The sequence below is a fragment of the Callospermophilus lateralis genome, chromosome 2 (genome assembly GCF_048772815.1).
Source record: "Callospermophilus lateralis isolate mCalLat2 chromosome 2, mCalLat2.hap1, whole genome shotgun sequence".
NCBI classification, from domain to species: Eukaryota; Metazoa; Chordata; class Mammalia; order Rodentia; family Sciuridae; genus Callospermophilus; species Callospermophilus lateralis.
In genome coordinates this window covers 25,343,586-25,362,249 of record NC_135306.1, presented here as the reverse complement: position 1 = coordinate 25,362,249, position 18,664 = coordinate 25,343,586, and the positions used below count along the sequence as shown (strand labels likewise).

The 18,664-nt window shown below is 34.5% G+C and overlaps 1 protein-coding gene across 1 annotated transcript in view; it reads left to right on the top strand.

Annotated features, from left to right (window-relative positions):
• Rad23b (RAD23 nucleotide excision repair protein B) overlaps nt 1-18,664 on the top strand; it is a 39,357-nt gene that overhangs the window by 4,635 nt on the left and 16,058 nt on the right. The window contains exons 2-5 of the mRNA XM_076845719.2: nt 7,535-7,616; nt 9,248-9,327; nt 12,303-12,571; nt 17,016-17,071. Coding sequence (XP_076701834.1) covers nt 7,535-7,616; nt 9,248-9,327; nt 12,303-12,571; nt 17,016-17,071 — 487 coding nt within the window. The remainder of the gene's footprint in view (nt 1-7,534; nt 7,617-9,247; nt 9,328-12,302; nt 12,572-17,015; nt 17,072-18,664) is intronic.

Genomic DNA, 18,664 nt, shown 5'->3' with positions numbered 1-18,664 from the left:
AGGAGGCTTGCACAATACTTTTAAGCAATCGCAGTTTGGATTATGGTGGGAGTGGAGGATGGAATTGGGGTATGTTTGGGAAGGGAGAGTTGAATTTTTTGATGGGTTGGAATGATACAAATTGAGAAATCAAAGATTACACCTAAATTTTGGTTATACAGATTGTGTGAGTACTTGTGTTCTTTCCTGAAATGTAGAAGGCTGAGAGAGTAGCAGGATTGGAAGTTAGGGTAGGAACTCAAATTGAACGTGCTTATTAAATATTTATGTGTAGATATTTGTTATGAGGGTGGATTAGAGAAAAGTTTGGGCTGGAGATAGAGACATGAAAATAGCCAGCATATGTGGTAAACTTGAAACCATGGGACTGGATGAGATCTCCAGCCGTCGTTTTCAGTGCCTATTCCTTGAGAAAATTGATCTCTAATACCTAAGTTTTGTATATAATTAACTTTTGTGCTTTTTATAATTGTGGGACCTTGGTGAGAATGTTGGTAGGAGGATGGATTTAGTTAGGGTTGAATCCTGAGCTGCTCTGATATGTGGAGATGAACAGAGATCAGTTAAGGAGTAACATTTGAGATAGTAAGAATTTTTTTTAAAGTTTGTAGGAGGAAAAAGGGTCAAATGTATCTAATGCTTGAGCAGTTAATAGTAAGATGAGAACAAAAATGAGAGCTCTGATTTTGGCAACTTGGAGGTCATTTGTGACCTGTTTTCTTTTAGTAGAGATATTGCCAGAAGCTAGATGGAAGTGAATTGAGCAAGGAGCAGTATGTGAGGAAGTGGAAATAGTAGCCTTGGACTTAGAGTTTTACTTATCTTTGACATTATATCCCCTGCCTCGCTGCCCTTTACCCCCACCTCGTACTGGGGATTAAACTTGGGGGAACTTGACCATTGAGCCACATTGCCAGCCCTATTTTATTTAGAGACAGGGTCTCACTGAGTTGCTTAGCACCTTGTTGCTGAGGCTGGCTTTGAACTCCCGAGCAGTTGGGATTACAGGCCTGCTCCACAGGGCCCAGTTCTTTTTCTTGTCCCTGCTTTAATTTGTGACTTAAAGTAAATATAAGATTGAACACAGTAATTCTAAGCTTGATAACATATAGTAGATATTGTTTTAAAAGAAAAAAACCCATACAACATTGTGAAAAGTATATAGGAGTGTGTTTTTTTTAAAAGAAATTAAAATCAACAGTAAATGGTTTTGGTTGTTTCATTTTCTACAAAAGATAGTCTTGCCTAGATCTCTGTCCTTGTGTTCTTTAATCTCAATATCTAGTGATCTTCCCTTTATTCTGCTTCAACTATTCAGTCTCAGGGCATGTAACTATCCCTCACTATTCCTAGTAAATACTACCTCTTCCTCCATTACCAGTAAACTTAGTGTTTCACACTACATTTCCTCTGATTCCAAATCTAATGAGATTTATAATCCATTTTATCCCATTACCTTTTCATTGGCCCTTACACCTCATGTTAACACTTCCATTTTTGTCCAGCTAAGATAGAGGCAGTGAATATTCTCATTCCTTGGAGGAGTTGGCATAGCATGCCTGTAACCATGCTGCCTGTGTTTAAGTCTTCCCTGAACCAATTGATGTGTGACCTTGGTCAAGTTACCCAATCAGTGCCCATTTCCTCCTCTGTAAAATGAAGACAGTAGCTCTGAAAATAAATAAGATTTTGAAGGTTCTGTGAGTTTGGGATAATATGTATATAATGCTTAAGGACAGTTACAGTGCTTGGCAACATGGTCCACTCTTACACCATTGTTCTGATTTGGGAAACCCCAATGTAATTCAGCTGGATTTTGTGTTTACATCAGTGCAGCCAAAGAAAAATGTATAGCTACATGGACTTGTCTCACTTGAATTCATGAACATAAAAATTAATTGGACCTGTAGTGTGCTCCCGGAAGTCCACATTTCACTAATCCTTTCGTTCTTCACTGCCATATGGACCTTTTTTATTTTCTCTTCTTATTTTCAACTATTAATAGTCCTAGTTTTTATTTTATCAAGAATTCCAAACAATTGGGATAGAACCTCTACAAGGTCCTATCATAGTCTATATACCTGCTGGTTTCTTAATTGTGGATGATACTTACCTAAGGCCAATCCCTCTACTTGTCTTTAATATCTGTATCATATCTTCTTTTCTCTTTTGCATCTTTTGTTTTTCCACTTCTAGAGTGCATAAACATCTTTTCCCATCTTAATAAAGCCCTTGTTGCCACATATCTTTAGCTACTGCTCTATTTCCTTGCCCCTCACAAAACTGGTTACATTTTTTCCACATCTTTCTCTTTCAAATGCACCATAATGCTCCTAGAGGGGTTGCCACCACTTAGTATTTATATTTTGTTCTTGAGCACAATACTTTAAAAATCTCTTTCCTCATTTGTAAAATGGGATAATAATGATTGACCTGTCTTCCTTCCCGAAATAAGGAGTCTAAAAAGTAATATAATGAATTGTGAAATTAGAAATAAATTGATATTTTTTATGCAAATTCTGCTTTTATCAGTTTTTCTTTATTTTGATCAGTCTTTTCACTGTCATTTTTTTAAAGGTTTGTGTGAATGAGATATTTTCATTTTCTCAGCTTGACACATCAGCAGTTTAGAACAGTGAACAAAGTCCTGCTGTTTTGACTTGAAAATAGAGAAATTTTTTGGATAAGTGATATGTAAAATTTTCATTTCCATTTTGAAAGAAATGTGCTAAATTTAAATCTACTGTAGCAGAGTGGATCCTGCCAAAGGTTGCTATATACCATCTATTCCCTATAAGATCAGATAAATTTCTTTGTGTGATATGATAAGTAGGCATGGGTAGGTTATTTAGGAACCTGAATGCCAGTTTACATGGTTCCTGTTGGGAAAATAGATTCTGGACTTAAAAAAAAAAAAAAAAGTGAGTTTTACAGCCAAATGAACTTTATAATCTCTTTAGAAATTATGTAAACCTATTCCAGCAGAGGAAGTAGATCAGGTACAAATGACTGCACAAGTCGTAGATACAATCCTCAGCCTCTTTCCTCCTCACACTTCTGGTTGAATTAGGCAGCTTTTTTTTTTTTTTCCTCCTTCCTTTCTTCCTTTTTTTTGCACTAGATTCATTCTTTGCTTGCATAGAAATTTTATTATCATTGCCATTATTATTAGAACTGGGGATGGAAGCCATGGGCAGTGGACTGCAAATTCACTTCCCACTCCCCAGTTTTTTATTATTTTGAAAGAGTGTCTCACTGAGTATTTGAGGCTGACCTTGAACTTCTTGTGATCTTTGTGCTTCAGTCTCCCTAGTGGCTAAGATTTCAGGTGTGCATCACCAAGACCAGCTTATTTCTCTAGAAACTTTAAAATCTGTGGGTATCTTAGAGTTCTGCTTTCTCAGTTTTCAATTGTTGTGTCTGTTTTGATCTTATTGAAATTGTGCGGTCAGTAACATATTTTAAATGTGATTGAGTTGATATGTATAGGTCCTGAATGCCATTTTACATGGTTTCTGTTGGGAAAATAGATTCTGGATTTCAAATAGCTTTTTGGATGATAACTCCAGTTTGAGGATTATCTTTGTTACTCTCTTCTTCTCATATAATACTATAATATCAGTTATTGTTTTAATGAAAAGAAAATGTCCTTTCATGTTTTACATTTTTTTATTATTATTATTCCTTGGATCCAGAAGGGAAATTTTCCCATTTCTATTTAAGTCAGCAGTCATCTTTATATAATCAATTCTGTGTTTTAAAATTATCCCAAACCTACTTTTGAGAAGAAATTTAGAAGCTTCTTCTTGGTGCCTGTGCCAGTTTTTCAAATGGAAACCAAAAAGGAAAGTTTTGTCTATAGTGTAAATGTCTGAAATCCTTTTGTAAGCATATTTTGCTTTGGGAATCTTTTTCTCTTTTGCTGATAGGTAACCACCAAAATTTGATTGGTGTTATTTTTGATTAATTAGATTATGTGGTAGTAGAACTACCCCTCCCTGTATAATCTCTCAAAATTGCAGCATAATGTATATCGTGAGTAAATGTTGATGGGGGATATGATGCAACTTTTTTAACTCCAGTTTTCTCTAAAAATGGTTAAATTATCTAGGTTTGTTGTAGTAAGTGAAGTAAAAAGTATAAGACCTTGACCTGTTAAGTAACAACCATTGTGTACTTTGTTTTCTTCCAGTCCTTTAAAAAATATTTCTACAGGTAATACATAAGCACTACACTTTAAAAAAAATTTTTTTTTTGCTTATCCATTGACTTCCCTTTAAAGATAACTGTAGATATTTCATTCATTAATATTGCATAGTATTCGTGAATGTTTGTGCAATGATACCATTTCATCTCAATTGATGTTTAACAAATGTTTTCAGTTTTTTGTGTTATGATGGCGTATAACTTTGTCTTGACAAACTTAGTCAGACAGACTGCTTTAAAAATGCCTGAATCAGTGCTCCAAGTACAACAGTATTTGATGTGCTGACTAACTAGTGAGGATTCACATTTAACAGTCTGCCTCCAGAGCTTGTGTCCTTAAACCTTTTCTCTTCATGTGTGTTAGTGTCGTCATTAGAAAATAAGAATAGTATCACCTGCATATGTACTACAGGTAATACATAGGCACTACCTGTGTAGTACAGGTAATACATAAGCAGCATAGTTGGTTTGTGTATGCCAACATTACCACAACTGCATGGGTAATGTGTTGCACTACAGTGTTATGATGGCTGTGATGTCACTGTGATGGGAATTAGCTTTAGCTCCATTTTATGAGGTTCACTGTTAGCAAAAATGTTGTGCCACAAATGACTGTACTTTCAGTGGTTGTTAGCCTGAACTAGTGTAGTGCCAACGAGATGCATTCGTAGTGTTCAGATTAGGAAACTAATTAAATGGCAAGTTTAGCTTGTGTTTGCACTTTCAAATAGCTATTATGATTGCCTCTCTTTGGAGAGAAAGTAAAATCCGTACCAACTATGTTTAACATTATATTGGCTGTGTTTTATTTTCAGAGGCACAGTGTCATAAGAGAAAAGAATGTGAATGGAAATGAACTGGCTTTCAGGGAGAAGTTGATTCTAAAGCTGGGATGAGAAGAGTGGGAAACAGTTTAGTAGACTATTCACTGGAGGAGTCAGAGCAAGTGGAAAGAAGGGATAGCACTTTTGTTAATGGGAAGAGAGGAGATTAGATAGATGTGGATGTGATAAGATGCGTCAGTCCTGTGGCAGGAAGTTGAGGATGAGTTCTTCTCTGATATTTTCTGTTTTGAATAAAGTAGAAAGTAGACTTTGCAGAACGGGGTGGGGGGGTGTTGGGCATCAGATTTGAAGGAGAGGGCTGGTCAGGATAACAGGTAATGAGTATCTTTCCTTTTCTCCAGGAGTATTTTCAAGACTGGATGTAAATGTGTATAGAGTCAGATATATAAAAGGTTCAGATTAGCTAAATGAGGTGGAAGAGTTTGTCATTGTAGAGTGATTGGGATACTGCTAGAGACTACATTATGTTGGTTCATGTAGAGAATTTTGCCTAACAGAAGCACTGGAAAGATAAAGGAGTCTGATATTAGAAAGAAGGTGATAGGAGGAATGGCAGTGTTGTCCAAGAGAGTGGTAGTGAAGATTGAAGTGAAGGCAGAGACTAGGGACCAAAGTATCTTCAAGGCTCTGGAGCAAGTGTAATGAAGAGTTGTTGAGAGCCAGCAGAAATTGTTAACTTGTCATTTCAAAGATACAATAATTTTATGGATGACAGAATTCAGCCTGTGTCCTGTGAGATGACTTAAATGGATTGGAAGTAAATATCAATGAAGAAATGACACCAAAATTTTGGACAGCTCATTGAACCCATTCCAAAGTCTAGTTCAGATACTTTCTTGGATGTAATTTGTTTAATGATGATCATGTTTTTATACTCCATCCATTTCTGTTGGATGACTGTATATTAATTTGTCTTTATTACCTTACTCATTCAAACAGCAAAATGCTATTCTTGCTGTTTCTTTGGTTTCATATATATCTTTTTATATCCTTCATATTACTTTTATGGTCACTTATTTATTCAGCACTTAATAAATAAGCACACACTATAGGCTCAACCACTGTGTCCTGTACTGAGAGCTGAATTTACTCACAGTTTTATCATCTAATAGAAAAAAAAAGTATACATTAGATAATGGTATGTAATTTGTTATTCTCAAGTTTGCTGACTTGATTTTCTGGGTTCTTTTTTTAAAATTCTTGTTTTAGGTTTATCTTTGATGTTTGGAACAGTGGAAAATAATTTGTTGATCTCTGGATATTGAGGAATGTCAATAGCAGTGATACTACTGACCCATTTCTGGAAGATTGGTGTAGCAAGGGTGATTACTGTGGCATTTACAAAATGCTTTAAAAAGTTTTAAGTCACAGAGATAGATGATTTTGGTTCTATCTCTTCATCTGTGAAATGGAGTGGATGGTATTTTCATTGGTTCCAGAATTTTAAGGATTATGTGGATTTTGCATGTTAATGTATTTGAAGCTAAATAAAAAGTCCAATCTACTTTTTTAATTGAACAAAGCAGCTACCTTTATCCCTTTAACATAGGCTCAGAACAGTTTACTTAGACAATTTTCAAAACTAGTCTGGAAAATTGAAGTAAATGGAATCTCCCCCTTGATCCTTGTGCTTTTAAAATAATGTAGTTCCAGCCTGGTGCAGTGTCACACCTCTGTAATCCCAGCGACTCAGTAAGCTAAGGCAGGAGGATCACCAAGTTTGAGGCCAACCTCAGCAACTTAGTGAGACCCTGTCTCAAAATAAAAAACTTTTACAAAGGATTGGGGGCAGAGCTGAGTGACTAAAGTGCTCCTTGATTCAATACCCATTATCAAAAAATAATGTTCCATTGAGGCACATGGAAAAGCCAAGTTCCCTTGATGTTTTTACTCTTGTACCATCCTTTCTTGTCAGTTACTATCACAGTAGTTCTCAGCCTTAGTTGAACTTTGAACCACCGGTAAAGTTGTTTTTTTTTTGTTTTTTTTTAAATACTGTATTGTGAACTCCTCAGTTGTTTTAATTGGTCTTTGTAAAACCCAGGGGTGATTATAATGAAATATTACAACACTCTTAAAAATGAGTCATTTACCTTTTAACATTCATATTTAACCTTTAATACTGAAGTATTATTATGGATGAGACCAGTTTAGAATACTTTACTTTCCTACTCTGTGGGAAATAAACCCATAAACTTTTTATGCAAAACCAAATCTTTGATTTTCAGATCTTTGTTTTAATTTGTCAAGTCAACTAGTGAAGTTCTTAAAATCTGTGTGTAATGGGAAGATTATGTCTTTTGTATCTATAAGTACAAGTTAATGCTAAGTCTTGGGGGTGTAATATTAGAAAGACATGATCATAGTTTTTGGAAGTATTTGTAATTAAGATATTAAAATTTTAATTTTGCATTATTTATTCAGAGTGTGGATTGTCACTTTTTGTTTAGGCTTTTTAAAAAATATCTTTATTGTTCCTATAGGTGAAAGCACTGAAAGAGAAGATTGAATCTGAAAAGGGGAAAGATGCCTTTCCAGTGGCAGGCCAAAAATTAATTTATGCAGGTATGAATTAAATATTGAAATTAATATACTGTCTTGTTTATAGTGACATTCTTTTAGTTTTAGAAATGTTATCTTACAAATTATACTACATTCAAATTGATTCTGTCAGAAACATAATTGTATAGATAAAAGTGATGAAAGCAGTCATTTGAATATGGCATTAATATTCAATCTTCTCTTTATTCACATTTTCCCTACATATTTTCCATTGAATGGTGTAATTTTTATGTATTTTCATCTTTTTAAAGCATCATGTAATTGGCTTTTGTGTTTTTAATCAAACAGCATTTTGGTTTTTTTAATCTGTATTAAATGGTTATACTGATTGTGTTTGTTTATGTGCTCGAAATCATTCCTGTAAAATTAAATTTATATTAAGACTTCTTATAAATCAATAAGGAAAGGATGATCCAGTTTTAAAAATGAAAAACTAAAGATGTGAATAGGAAATTGCAAATTTAATTAGCCTCATTGGTAACCAGGACAAGGTATGTTAAAAGTAGACTCAAAACCCAAATTTAGTTGAGAAAAATTCTCTTTGTTCTTCAAAGGAAGTACTGAACACTGTTGTTATAGTTATCAGTACAGTGGTCTTTGATTGCCTGCAGATTCTTTTGTCTTTCCTGGATAAAATTTCGTAGTATGGTTTAGAAGAAATGCCAGCCTTGTGATCCAACCCCAGTATTTTTATAGGTCAGAATTCAGAAACCTAAAGAGATGTCTTAGGCATAGAACTGCAATTTTTGGTGCCTGTCAGCCTGTTGTCTAATTCCTATAAAAAATAGAGACACTATTCCTTTCTGGTTTGATAATTGCAACTTTTGATGCAGTAATTTTTAAAAATGAGAAACTAAATTAAGGAAACGGAAACCTCAAGGAGTTCTGACTCTTAGTATAACTGCATTTGTTTACTTTGTGCATTACCAAGTTCTGTACCATCTTCTCTTGTATACCATGTCATTTTCTGAAGTGTCTTTTAGTATCTTACATTTCTTTTTTATTTTTTAAAGAGAATTTTTTTAATATTTACTTTTCAGTTTTTCGGTGGACACAACATCTTTATTTTATTTTTATGTGGTGCTGAGGATCGAACCCAGCGCCCCGAGCATGCCAGGCGAGCACGTTACCGCTTGTGCCACATCCCCAGCCCAAGTATCTTACATTTCTGACATTGGAATATTTCTGATTTGTTAAGTATCTGGTTTTTAGGAGAAGGAAGTTTTGTTGTTCTTTCCTTCCATCAGGAGAGAGAATGTGGGTTATTTTCTAAGGAATATGAAAGTAATCACGATATTTAATTGTCTTTATCTTTATGATCTCCCATTTCTCAGGATCTGTTTTATATTTCCTTGCCCAGCAAGTCTTTTATATAATTAATAACAATTTTAAAAATTGTTTGGCATTCTGTGTGTAGTAGATATGTTTGACATCACTTAGTCAAATGCTTATGCCTTTTTAATTGTATTTCCATTCATTTTTATCTTGACTGATTGAGTAAAGAATTGGGTAATTCTTTGGGACAAGAATTGATAGAATTAACATTGGTGACTAATAGAAAGTTGTTTTGACTTCATTTATGTGTCAAAAATTACTGTGCCTTAAAAAACATTTTTTTCCTATGAATATATTAGGCAAAATCCTGAATGATGATACTGCTCTCAAAGAATACAAAATTGATGAGAAAAACTTTGTGGTGGTTATGGTGACAAAAGTAAGTTTCATCCTCATTCTGTGTGTCTTTATGCATGTTAGTCTTTTTAAAAATAATGACTCAAGTCCATACAATGGACAGAATTTATATACATTCCATAGGATTACATACGTAACTGTGATTTTTTGAATTTACTTGAGTCAACCATAAAGTTAATGGTTTTATACATTTGTAGTTTTAACATAATTTTTATATAAATTAAAACAGTTGAAATATGAAATGTATTAATTGTTTTTGCTGGAGTAGTTAAATGACCATGTGATTTAATTATGCTTAGAAACCTAGTAAATGTTATTCTAGGAATTTTAATTAAGGGTACTTTAAAGGGGCTTGGTAAGTTATATGCTAAACGTTACAAACTCCTCAAGGCAGAAAAGGTGTATAATATAAACTCATTAGTTGATTGTCTTAATCTGAGAAAGAAGAGCTTCTCATTACTATAATGAAGTACCTAAGGTAGATAATTTTATAAGAAAAAAGAGGTTCATTAGATCAGAATTTAGACATAAGGATTCCATTTTAATGATCTCATCAATTTCCAAAGACCCTTCCTTAAACACCATAGTAAGATTGATTATTCATGTTCTTGATACCTTAAAATAAAACTTTGGGATTAAACTACTTGAGTTGGGAGGAAGTAAGGCAACCCAAACAATAGCAAGTAGTGTTATAGCATTGAGTGTGAGTTTGAATTAATTAAAACAAGTTCATCAAAGATCAAAAATGGAATAAATATAAAGGTTATTTTCAAAGTCGCTACATAATTGATAGTAGAAAATGAAATAAACTATTAATAATTATATGTACTGAGAAACAAAAAGCAGCTAAATGGTTTAGATAGACTTGAAATTTTTTTAATCCAATAAGAGCCATTTAGCTATACTTAAAGTACTTATTAAAAGTTCAGCTTTAAATACAGAGAAGGAATCAAGTGAGAAAACCTGTATCATCTAGTTTTAATATACATAATGCAAAACCTATCAATTTAACTATTTCGAAGTGTACAGTTTAGTAGCATAAGGGATATAGCACATTGCTGTACAAATATCACCACCATTCATCTTCAAAAATTTTATTTTCCCAAACTGAAACTCTACTCATTAAATACTCTCATTCTTCTTCTCTCAGCCCCCAGCAGCTAACACTTTACTTTTCTGTCTCTGAATTTGTCCTCTTTAAGAGGAATCCTACAATATTTGTCCTTTTGTGACTTGGAGCATAATGTCTTCAAGGTTCATCTGTTTTGTGTAGCATATGCCATAATTTCCTTCCTTTGTAAAGTTATTTTTTTCTCATCTAGATTTATACATATTACATAAGGGGGAATATAATAGGCATACATTGGATATTTTGTTATTGTTAACATAGTCCTTTGGTATTGCATTAACCTTGACTATTCAGACTGTAAGAATTAAGCAGAAAAGATCTCAGAATAAGTGCATGTTTTCCAGGAATAGCTACTTGGTACCCTATTTATTACACAGAATCCTGATGATAATCATTGTTGTTTTATTTTGAAGTTTATAACAGAAACCAACTATTAGTTAGGCATTATGGAAGCAAGACCTTGTTACAGGGAGAGAGGAGAAACCAATTAAGATCAAAAGCAAGAAGAAAAACTTCAAAAAGCCAAGGGGCTTGGTACTGTCAGGAATAAGGGTCAAGTATTACTTTGTGGAAATAGGGACATTGGTCTACTACAGTAATCATCCAATCACAAATAATTTAAATAAAGCATTTAATCTAGATCAGTTAATATGTTTTAGTGCTAAAAATAGAAATCCTTACCCTTGTGAAGCTCCAGTTTATCCAGAATAACTCATTGCCTAAGGATTTCTGCTAACATTGGTATTTAAAGAATATTGATAAGGCCAAGCGCAGTGGCACATGCCTGTCATCCCAGCAGTTCGGGAGGCTACACGAGTTTGAAGCCAGCCTCAGCAATGGTCAATGAGACCATGTCTCTAATAAAAACATTCAAAAATTGGGCTGGGGATGTGGTTCAGTGGTGGAGTGCCCCTGAGTTCAATCCCTGGTCCTTCCCCCACCACCCACCACCCCTCAAAAAAAAAGAATATTGATAATCTTGAATATTATATTGGCCATTAAGAACATCATAGCTGGCTGGGGTTGTAGCTCAGTGGTAGAGCACTGGTTGGATCCTCAGCACCACATAAGAATAAATAAAGATATTGTGTCCATCTACAACTGAAAAAAAAGAAGAAAAAAGAAAAAAAGAACATCATAGAGCTAGCTCTAGGAGTCCTGGAATAGGAATAAAGGGAGTAAAAGGGTACTGGTATTTTTTAAAACCTTCTCCCCTGACCTTGCACTAGGGACTTTTTTCTAACATCCTGTCTGTTACCTCAAATTAAACACAAGGCAGCTCATAGCTTTTACAGTTTGTTGATTTTTACAGCAATCACATCTTCCACCAAAACAGTTAACTTTTTTTTTGCTCTTAGGAAAGTTATGAGCTAAACAGAGAGTGGATATTGATGGACCCCAGGAGAATAGAGCCCATACAGTATGATTTTCTTACATACGTAATTGCATTTTTGCTCTGTGGGAAGCTTATGGCTTTGCTTCTAATTCAGAAAGCACTGAGCATGTGCTTATAAATTCATTTGGTCATAATTTTTTTGTTTATATATCTCAAAATATTGTTAACCTTTTTGTACTTGTACCTGTTGATTTACATTCTGCATTAGTTTTCCCCCTCCTAAAATGCCACAGAATATTTAGCATGTTCATTAATAATCATACTTCTTTTTATAGTTGCATTTCAAGGAAATTATATTGAATATGCAAGAGTAACAAAGTGTTGGTATTGATAATTATATTGTTTTACAAAATCATGTTCAAGTTGTAATTTTGTATTGGTGTTGGTAGCATCATGAGAATATAGTTCATATGATGTATTTTCATGTAATGATGTATTTTTTCATAATTATTTTCCTTTTTAATATATTTAGCCCAAAGCAGTGACAACACCAGCACCAGCACCAACTCAGCAATCAAGTTCTGCCACTACTACCACAGTTAGTTCCTCCACAGCAACAGCTGTGACTCAGGCTCCAACACCCACCCCTGTTTTGGCCCCCACTTCCACACCTGCATCCATCACTCCAGCAACAACGACAGCATCTTCTGAACCTGCACCTACTAGTGCAACTCAGCAAGAGAAAGCTGCAGAAAAGCCAGTGGAGACACCAGCGGCTACCAGCCCAACATCAACTGACAGGTAAGAACTGGATTAAGAACTTTTGCATGTATTAATTTGTATAAAAAATGATTTCTTATCTACTGTCCCCCTCCCCAAACTTTGAAATTTGACTAAACCATGTGTTTGGATCTGTATTCATAGTTTACTATAGGAATATGGGCACACATTACCAGTGTATTAATGACAACTAATGCATTTTAAGCAATTATAGCAATACACTGTCATAAAAGTTACAGTAGAATATAGACTCTCTCAAAATGTCTCATTGTATTGTAGAACTTGGCAATCTGTGTGTGACTTAACACTTTGATACCTCAACAGTTGTTCTGATGACTGAGACTGCTAAGTGACTGTGTTTTCAGGATGTGGTAAAGGAAAGCTTCTCAGCTCCTGCAGCCAGGAAGGGGGAGTTGCATAGGTCAGGAACAAAAAGTGACTTTTCCTAAAGGTTATTCCCCCAGTAACCTGCTTCCTCCAACTATGCCTCATTGCCTATCATTTTCACCCCCCCAGGAGTTAATTCAGCTATCAGCTATTGATCCACTTGTGAGGTTGAGCCCTCATGATCCAGTCACTTTCTAAAAGCCCCATCACTGAACATTACTCTATTGGGGGCCAAGACGTTAACACATGAGTCTTGCATATATAAAGTATAATATAGACTTAACAGGTAGGTCTTATATATAGTATAGCTGATTCATGTTCTAGACAGAACTTTTGCACAGATTTCACCATGCCACTCACAACGGTATACAATTTAAAATTTATAAATAATTTATCTCTGGAAATTTCACTTAATATTTTCAGGTTATGGTTCACTGTGGGTAACTCAAAACTACTTCATTTTGGTGTTCTGTCTTTAAGTGTGTTTTCTGCATCTAACCCAGTCAGCCATGTTTGAAGGAGTCTGGGTCACCTGGACCCTTGCTGTAAATATATTGTGGGCTTAGGAAATATAATATTTTCCCTGTGTTTGCCTAGAATTTTTGTCTATTAACATTGTGTGGCACCATTGCCTAATTTGAGCCATCTTTTTTGTTGGGGGTGGGGGGTGGGAACCAGGGATTGAACTGGTCCATTAAGCCACATCCCCAGCCCTATTTTGTATTTTATTTAGAGACAGGGTCTCTAAGCTGAGTTGTTTAGTTCCTTGCTTTTGCTTTTGCTGAGGCTAGCTTTGAACTCAAAATCATCCTGTCTCAGCCCCCGGAGCTACTGGAATTACAGGCTTGCACCAATTTGAGCTATCTTTCCCTTGCAGAACTAGAAAAGTATCAACTCTCTTATGATGGGAGATACCCAGAGTCAAGTTAAGCTGTTACATGAAAGGGGTGTTGATCAGTCTATATGAAATTAAGGTATAAACTTAACACACTGATTCCCCAAACCACTTAAACATTGTGAACTTTAATATGTGGAATCATTATAGTATGTCTTATTTTCTAATTGCTTTATGATCCTTTAAAATCTCATAGTGAGAAATTCATAACTGGCTAGTATATTTTAATGTGCTGATGTCATCATTTTATTTCTTTATATTTCTATTTTTCTTTTTTTTCCTGGGGGTATAGTATACCTAGTCTGAAGAGTTGTGGTTACCTTATCAGATCTACAGAGAGTTGCATAAATGAGTTGATGGTCAGTGGTCCAGGAAAGCAGACACTAATTGGATTTTTGTATGCTAGCTACTTATTCTTATGTCTCAAAATTACCCATCTCAGAGGAGGATAATACAGGATGAGAAGAATGAAGGACACTCCGGAAACAAGCTGCTTTAATGTGCCTTAGTTCCTTCATCTGTGCTGTAAGACCTCTAGAATTCTGTAAAGTACAGAATTTTGTGAATAATTATCAGGAGATAAATGTGGAATGAGTATGTGTGTTGTTAGGAAGTTTGTCCTTCACTGCTAACTTGATGTTTAGTTTTTAGGAACATGTTTCTTTAGGTCACTTTTGCTCTTTGAAAGCCATCTGTTGTAATGTACATTTTACTAGATGATATCTGCTTTAGAATAATGGCACTTGTGTACAAAGATTGTATTGTGTGTAGTAGAGGACAAATTTAAATTAACTTAAATATCAATCAATAAGGGAAGAACTTGACCTGTGTATTATTCATACTACAGTGCTTCTCAAAGTGTAGTTAGTAATCAATAGACAGCAATCAGCATCACTGAGAATTTGTTTGAAATTAATTCTTAATCCCCAGATTCTGAATTAGAATTATCTAGGAGTGGATCCCAGAATTCTGTATTTGCACAAACTCTTCCTGGTGAATTCTTAATGCTTACTAAAACTTGAGAAACCTTGATAGCTAAAGTACAGTATGTAAGCATATTAAATGAATGTGATTTTGAGACTTTTTATTGAATAAAATAATTGAAAAACAGTATAGGCAATAGCATAAACCAAACAACAGCTGTAAAACTACAGTTGTGTATTTTTGGGCATTGGCTTGTTACTATTTAGGAAAAAGTAGCAAAGTTCTGGCATACTTAACTGATGAGTGGTTTCCCTTGTGGTCTGGGAGGGAAAAAGTGGTGAGGCTGAGTCAAGATTGAAGAGTGGTGGTTTTTAAAAGTATACCTCAGTCTTTAATCCTTCAAAGAGAATTTTTAAAACAATTTGTGAGATTAGTGCAAATTACTCTATAGGAAATTAGTTCTAGCAAATACTAAAATCTGTTGTGTAATAATGATTAAAACTGGAATGACTCACATTAGAAACTTGTGGAATAGGCTGGAAGTAGAACCAACCAGGAATTTAAGATACAGATGTAATTAGAAACCATTTTGGTAAAAATGCTGTTGGATTAAATGCCTCACTATCAGGGTAAAAAGGATGGCTCAATCCCTCATATTGTATACTCAGAAATAAATTTTAGATCAATTAAGATTTAATTCAAAAAATGGAGCTGAGGACTAGTGAAGAACAAGAGAAAAACTTTAAGAATAAAAATTGGAAAACCCAGTATACATTCTTTAAGAGCTTGATTTGGTCCATTAAATTGAATATTATGCATGTGTGGAGAAAAAAAATTGAGATAGATCTGATTGTACTGACGTGGAATGATTATTAGGTGAGAAAACCACAAACACACGCAAGACAAGTCATTCTTTAAAATAGAAACTGACATTAGTCATTGTCTCTGTGGTAGGGACCTTGGGCAGGAAAATTAGTTTTTAAATATTCTTTTTGAAATGTTACCTTCTGAACATGTTTTTTGTTTTGGTACCAAGGATTGAACTCAGGGGTGCTTAACTACTGAGCCACATCCCAGCCCCTTTTATTTTTTATTTTGAGACAGGGTCTTGCTAAGTTGCTTAGGGCCTTGCTGAATTGCTGAGTCCGGCTTTGAAGTTGTGCTCCACTTGACTCAACAAGTTTATTTTTACTGTTTAGTTAATGAAGAAATTTCAGTTGTACCAAAAGATTGTTGTGATCATAATCATATTGGGTGGTACTTTTCTGAGTACTTCACTGGTAGTAATCATACCTACAATACTTCAGAGTATTTGATACTATTATAGTTGACCTCATGGTGTTGATGGAGAAACTGAGGTTTTAGAAAGTTTAAATAATTTATGAATCAAACTTGGATTCCCTAGTTCTTGCTGTACTACAAAGTCCTTCTCAGAACTTTGAGGCATGATGTATTTTTGTTTTTAAAATTGAAATGGAGATATAAGAGTATATGTGTGTGTGTGTTCATTTAAACTTCTAATTAGTACCTTTGCCACATTTGTAAACTTCAACTCATTTTTTATTTTTGTGTTTTTTGTTCCTTGTTTTCAGTGGTGCTGGGGATTAGAGCCCAGGGCCTTTTGCATGCAAGGCAAGCACTCTACCAACTGAGCTATATTCCCAGCCCTTCAGTTTATTTTTCTTCATCCATTTTTTTTTTCCACAGTATTTTATAATTTGTTTATTTTTTATACTAGACTCATTGGTTTCCTTTAGGTTAGAACTTGAATCTATCCCACATCTGCATTTTTTTTTTCATATGCTATGTTCTTTGAAGTATATGTTGTTTTAGTTTTGTCATTTGGAGTTGTCCATAAAACCTCAGTATGGAGTTTCCTCATGTTTTCTGCATGGACATTCTACAGTGTACTGCTTTTGGTATTTCTCTGTTGCAACTTGATTCATGCATTACTTTGTTTGTCTATTATTATCTTTTCATATTTCTTAAATAGAATAAGCTGTCTTTAACTTTTGTAACTTCGGGCATTTTAAATGATGAGTTCTCAAAATAGAAGGAGGATTGAGATTGAAAATTTTCCCAAATTTAAAATGTTAACAGTAAAGTTTTTGGGGTTAACCTGGACAAGACTGTTTAAGCACTATAGCCAAACTTCATATTAAAGACAAAGAATCTCTTTACAAATGGGATAGTTACTAAACTAATATAAATTAAATTTTACATACTTAGTGAAATGTGCTTTTTCTAAAAACTTTACAGTACATCAGGAGATGCTTCTCGGTCAAACCTTTTTGAAGATGCAACAAGTGCACTTGGTAAGTATTTACCTTGTATGTAACCTTAGAGGTAGGGAAGAATTTTAAGTTAGTTTTTAAGATTACAATAATGCATTAATTTTCATGTTTTTTTAGTCTAGCTGTAAAATAATTGATCTAAATAATTATTCAGCAGGGTTATCACCAAAGACTACAATATTTTTTAATGTTGTCTTTCAGAATTCACTCTTATGGTTAATGTTAAGCATATTCCTTTCCTTATAGCAAGTAATTGGTATTTCCTAATGTGAGTTTGTTACAAAGTGTCTTTGAAAGGGAATAAATTCGTCCATCTGCCCCCATACTTCACGTTATTCACATTTAGTTTTCATGCCTACCCATTGACCCTAGAGGTTCTCATTTATATCTTGTCCCTTGTATTGACTTACAGCAAGTAAATGCCGTGTTTTTTTTTTTTTTTTTTTTTTGTGGTGCTGGGGATGGAACCCAAGGTCTTGTGCCTGCCAGGCAAGCACTCTACCAACTGAGCTATATCTCTAGCTGTCCTATCCTAACTTTTAATTGTATCTATTGAATACAGTCTTTTCCTCTGCCTTCACTCGTGTTTTTTCAAAAACCAGCTCCCCTCCTTTGTACTATCTCTGGTATAGTTCCTGCTGATTACTGTTTTATTGTCTGGGAACAGGTGGGATCAGTATGGACTCCTGCAGCAGTAGGATTCTAACAACAGTGCCTATGGGGATCTGGGGTTGGTCCTCTGACCTCCCTGGGCTTGAATTTCCCTGATACCCTAATTTTTGTGGATATTGATGTACAGTAGCAAAACTTTTAGTTAATTCTTTTTATTTTACCTGCCCCTAAAATATATAAGTTTTTCTATGGTTCTGTTTTTAGGCCATAGTTCAGAGTTTACACTTTGGAAATAGACAATACCATGCACTTGTCATAAGGATTCCCCAAGTTTTAACTCCATTATATAGACCCCTCTGAACTCCCAAACTCATTTGTTTAAATTACCAGTTAGAAAACTTTCATCCTTCATAAATATCTTATATATCAAATTGACTCAACTTTTTATTCCACTCGTCAATTCTTTGCCTTTGTTTTCTAACTTGTTTACACCATTATCTACCCTTTCTCTCACAGTTGGCATTATCCTCTGTCTGCCTTGGCCCAGTGAGTCTGATTGATTCTTTTCAAGTCTCCAGAATATTTGTTTCCACTGCCACTTAGTTGCTTTAGTTTAGTTTAGTTTCTTACCCTGACTCTTAACATTATTTTCTTTGTTTTGATCTTTCTCCCTGTGAGAGTAGACTTTCTAGAAGACAACTTTGATGGGATTATTGTTAGTTGAAATAAGTCTAGGACTCATTCTTAATGAAATATGTAAGGATGTTTATTGCCACTTCAACCTTATTACTAGCTTTGTCTTTGGTTTGTTCTCCCCAGTTTTTCTGTAAGTATCAGACTGCTTATAGTCTTGAAGAATAACATGGTCCCCTGTACAACTGTACTTTTAAGATCTAAAAAGTATCAGACTGCTGACTGACATGTCTTTTTGATTTTTTAATAACTTGATGAATTAAGAAATAAGATTTTAAGAAGTGTGGTACAATGACTGGGTGTAGGGTA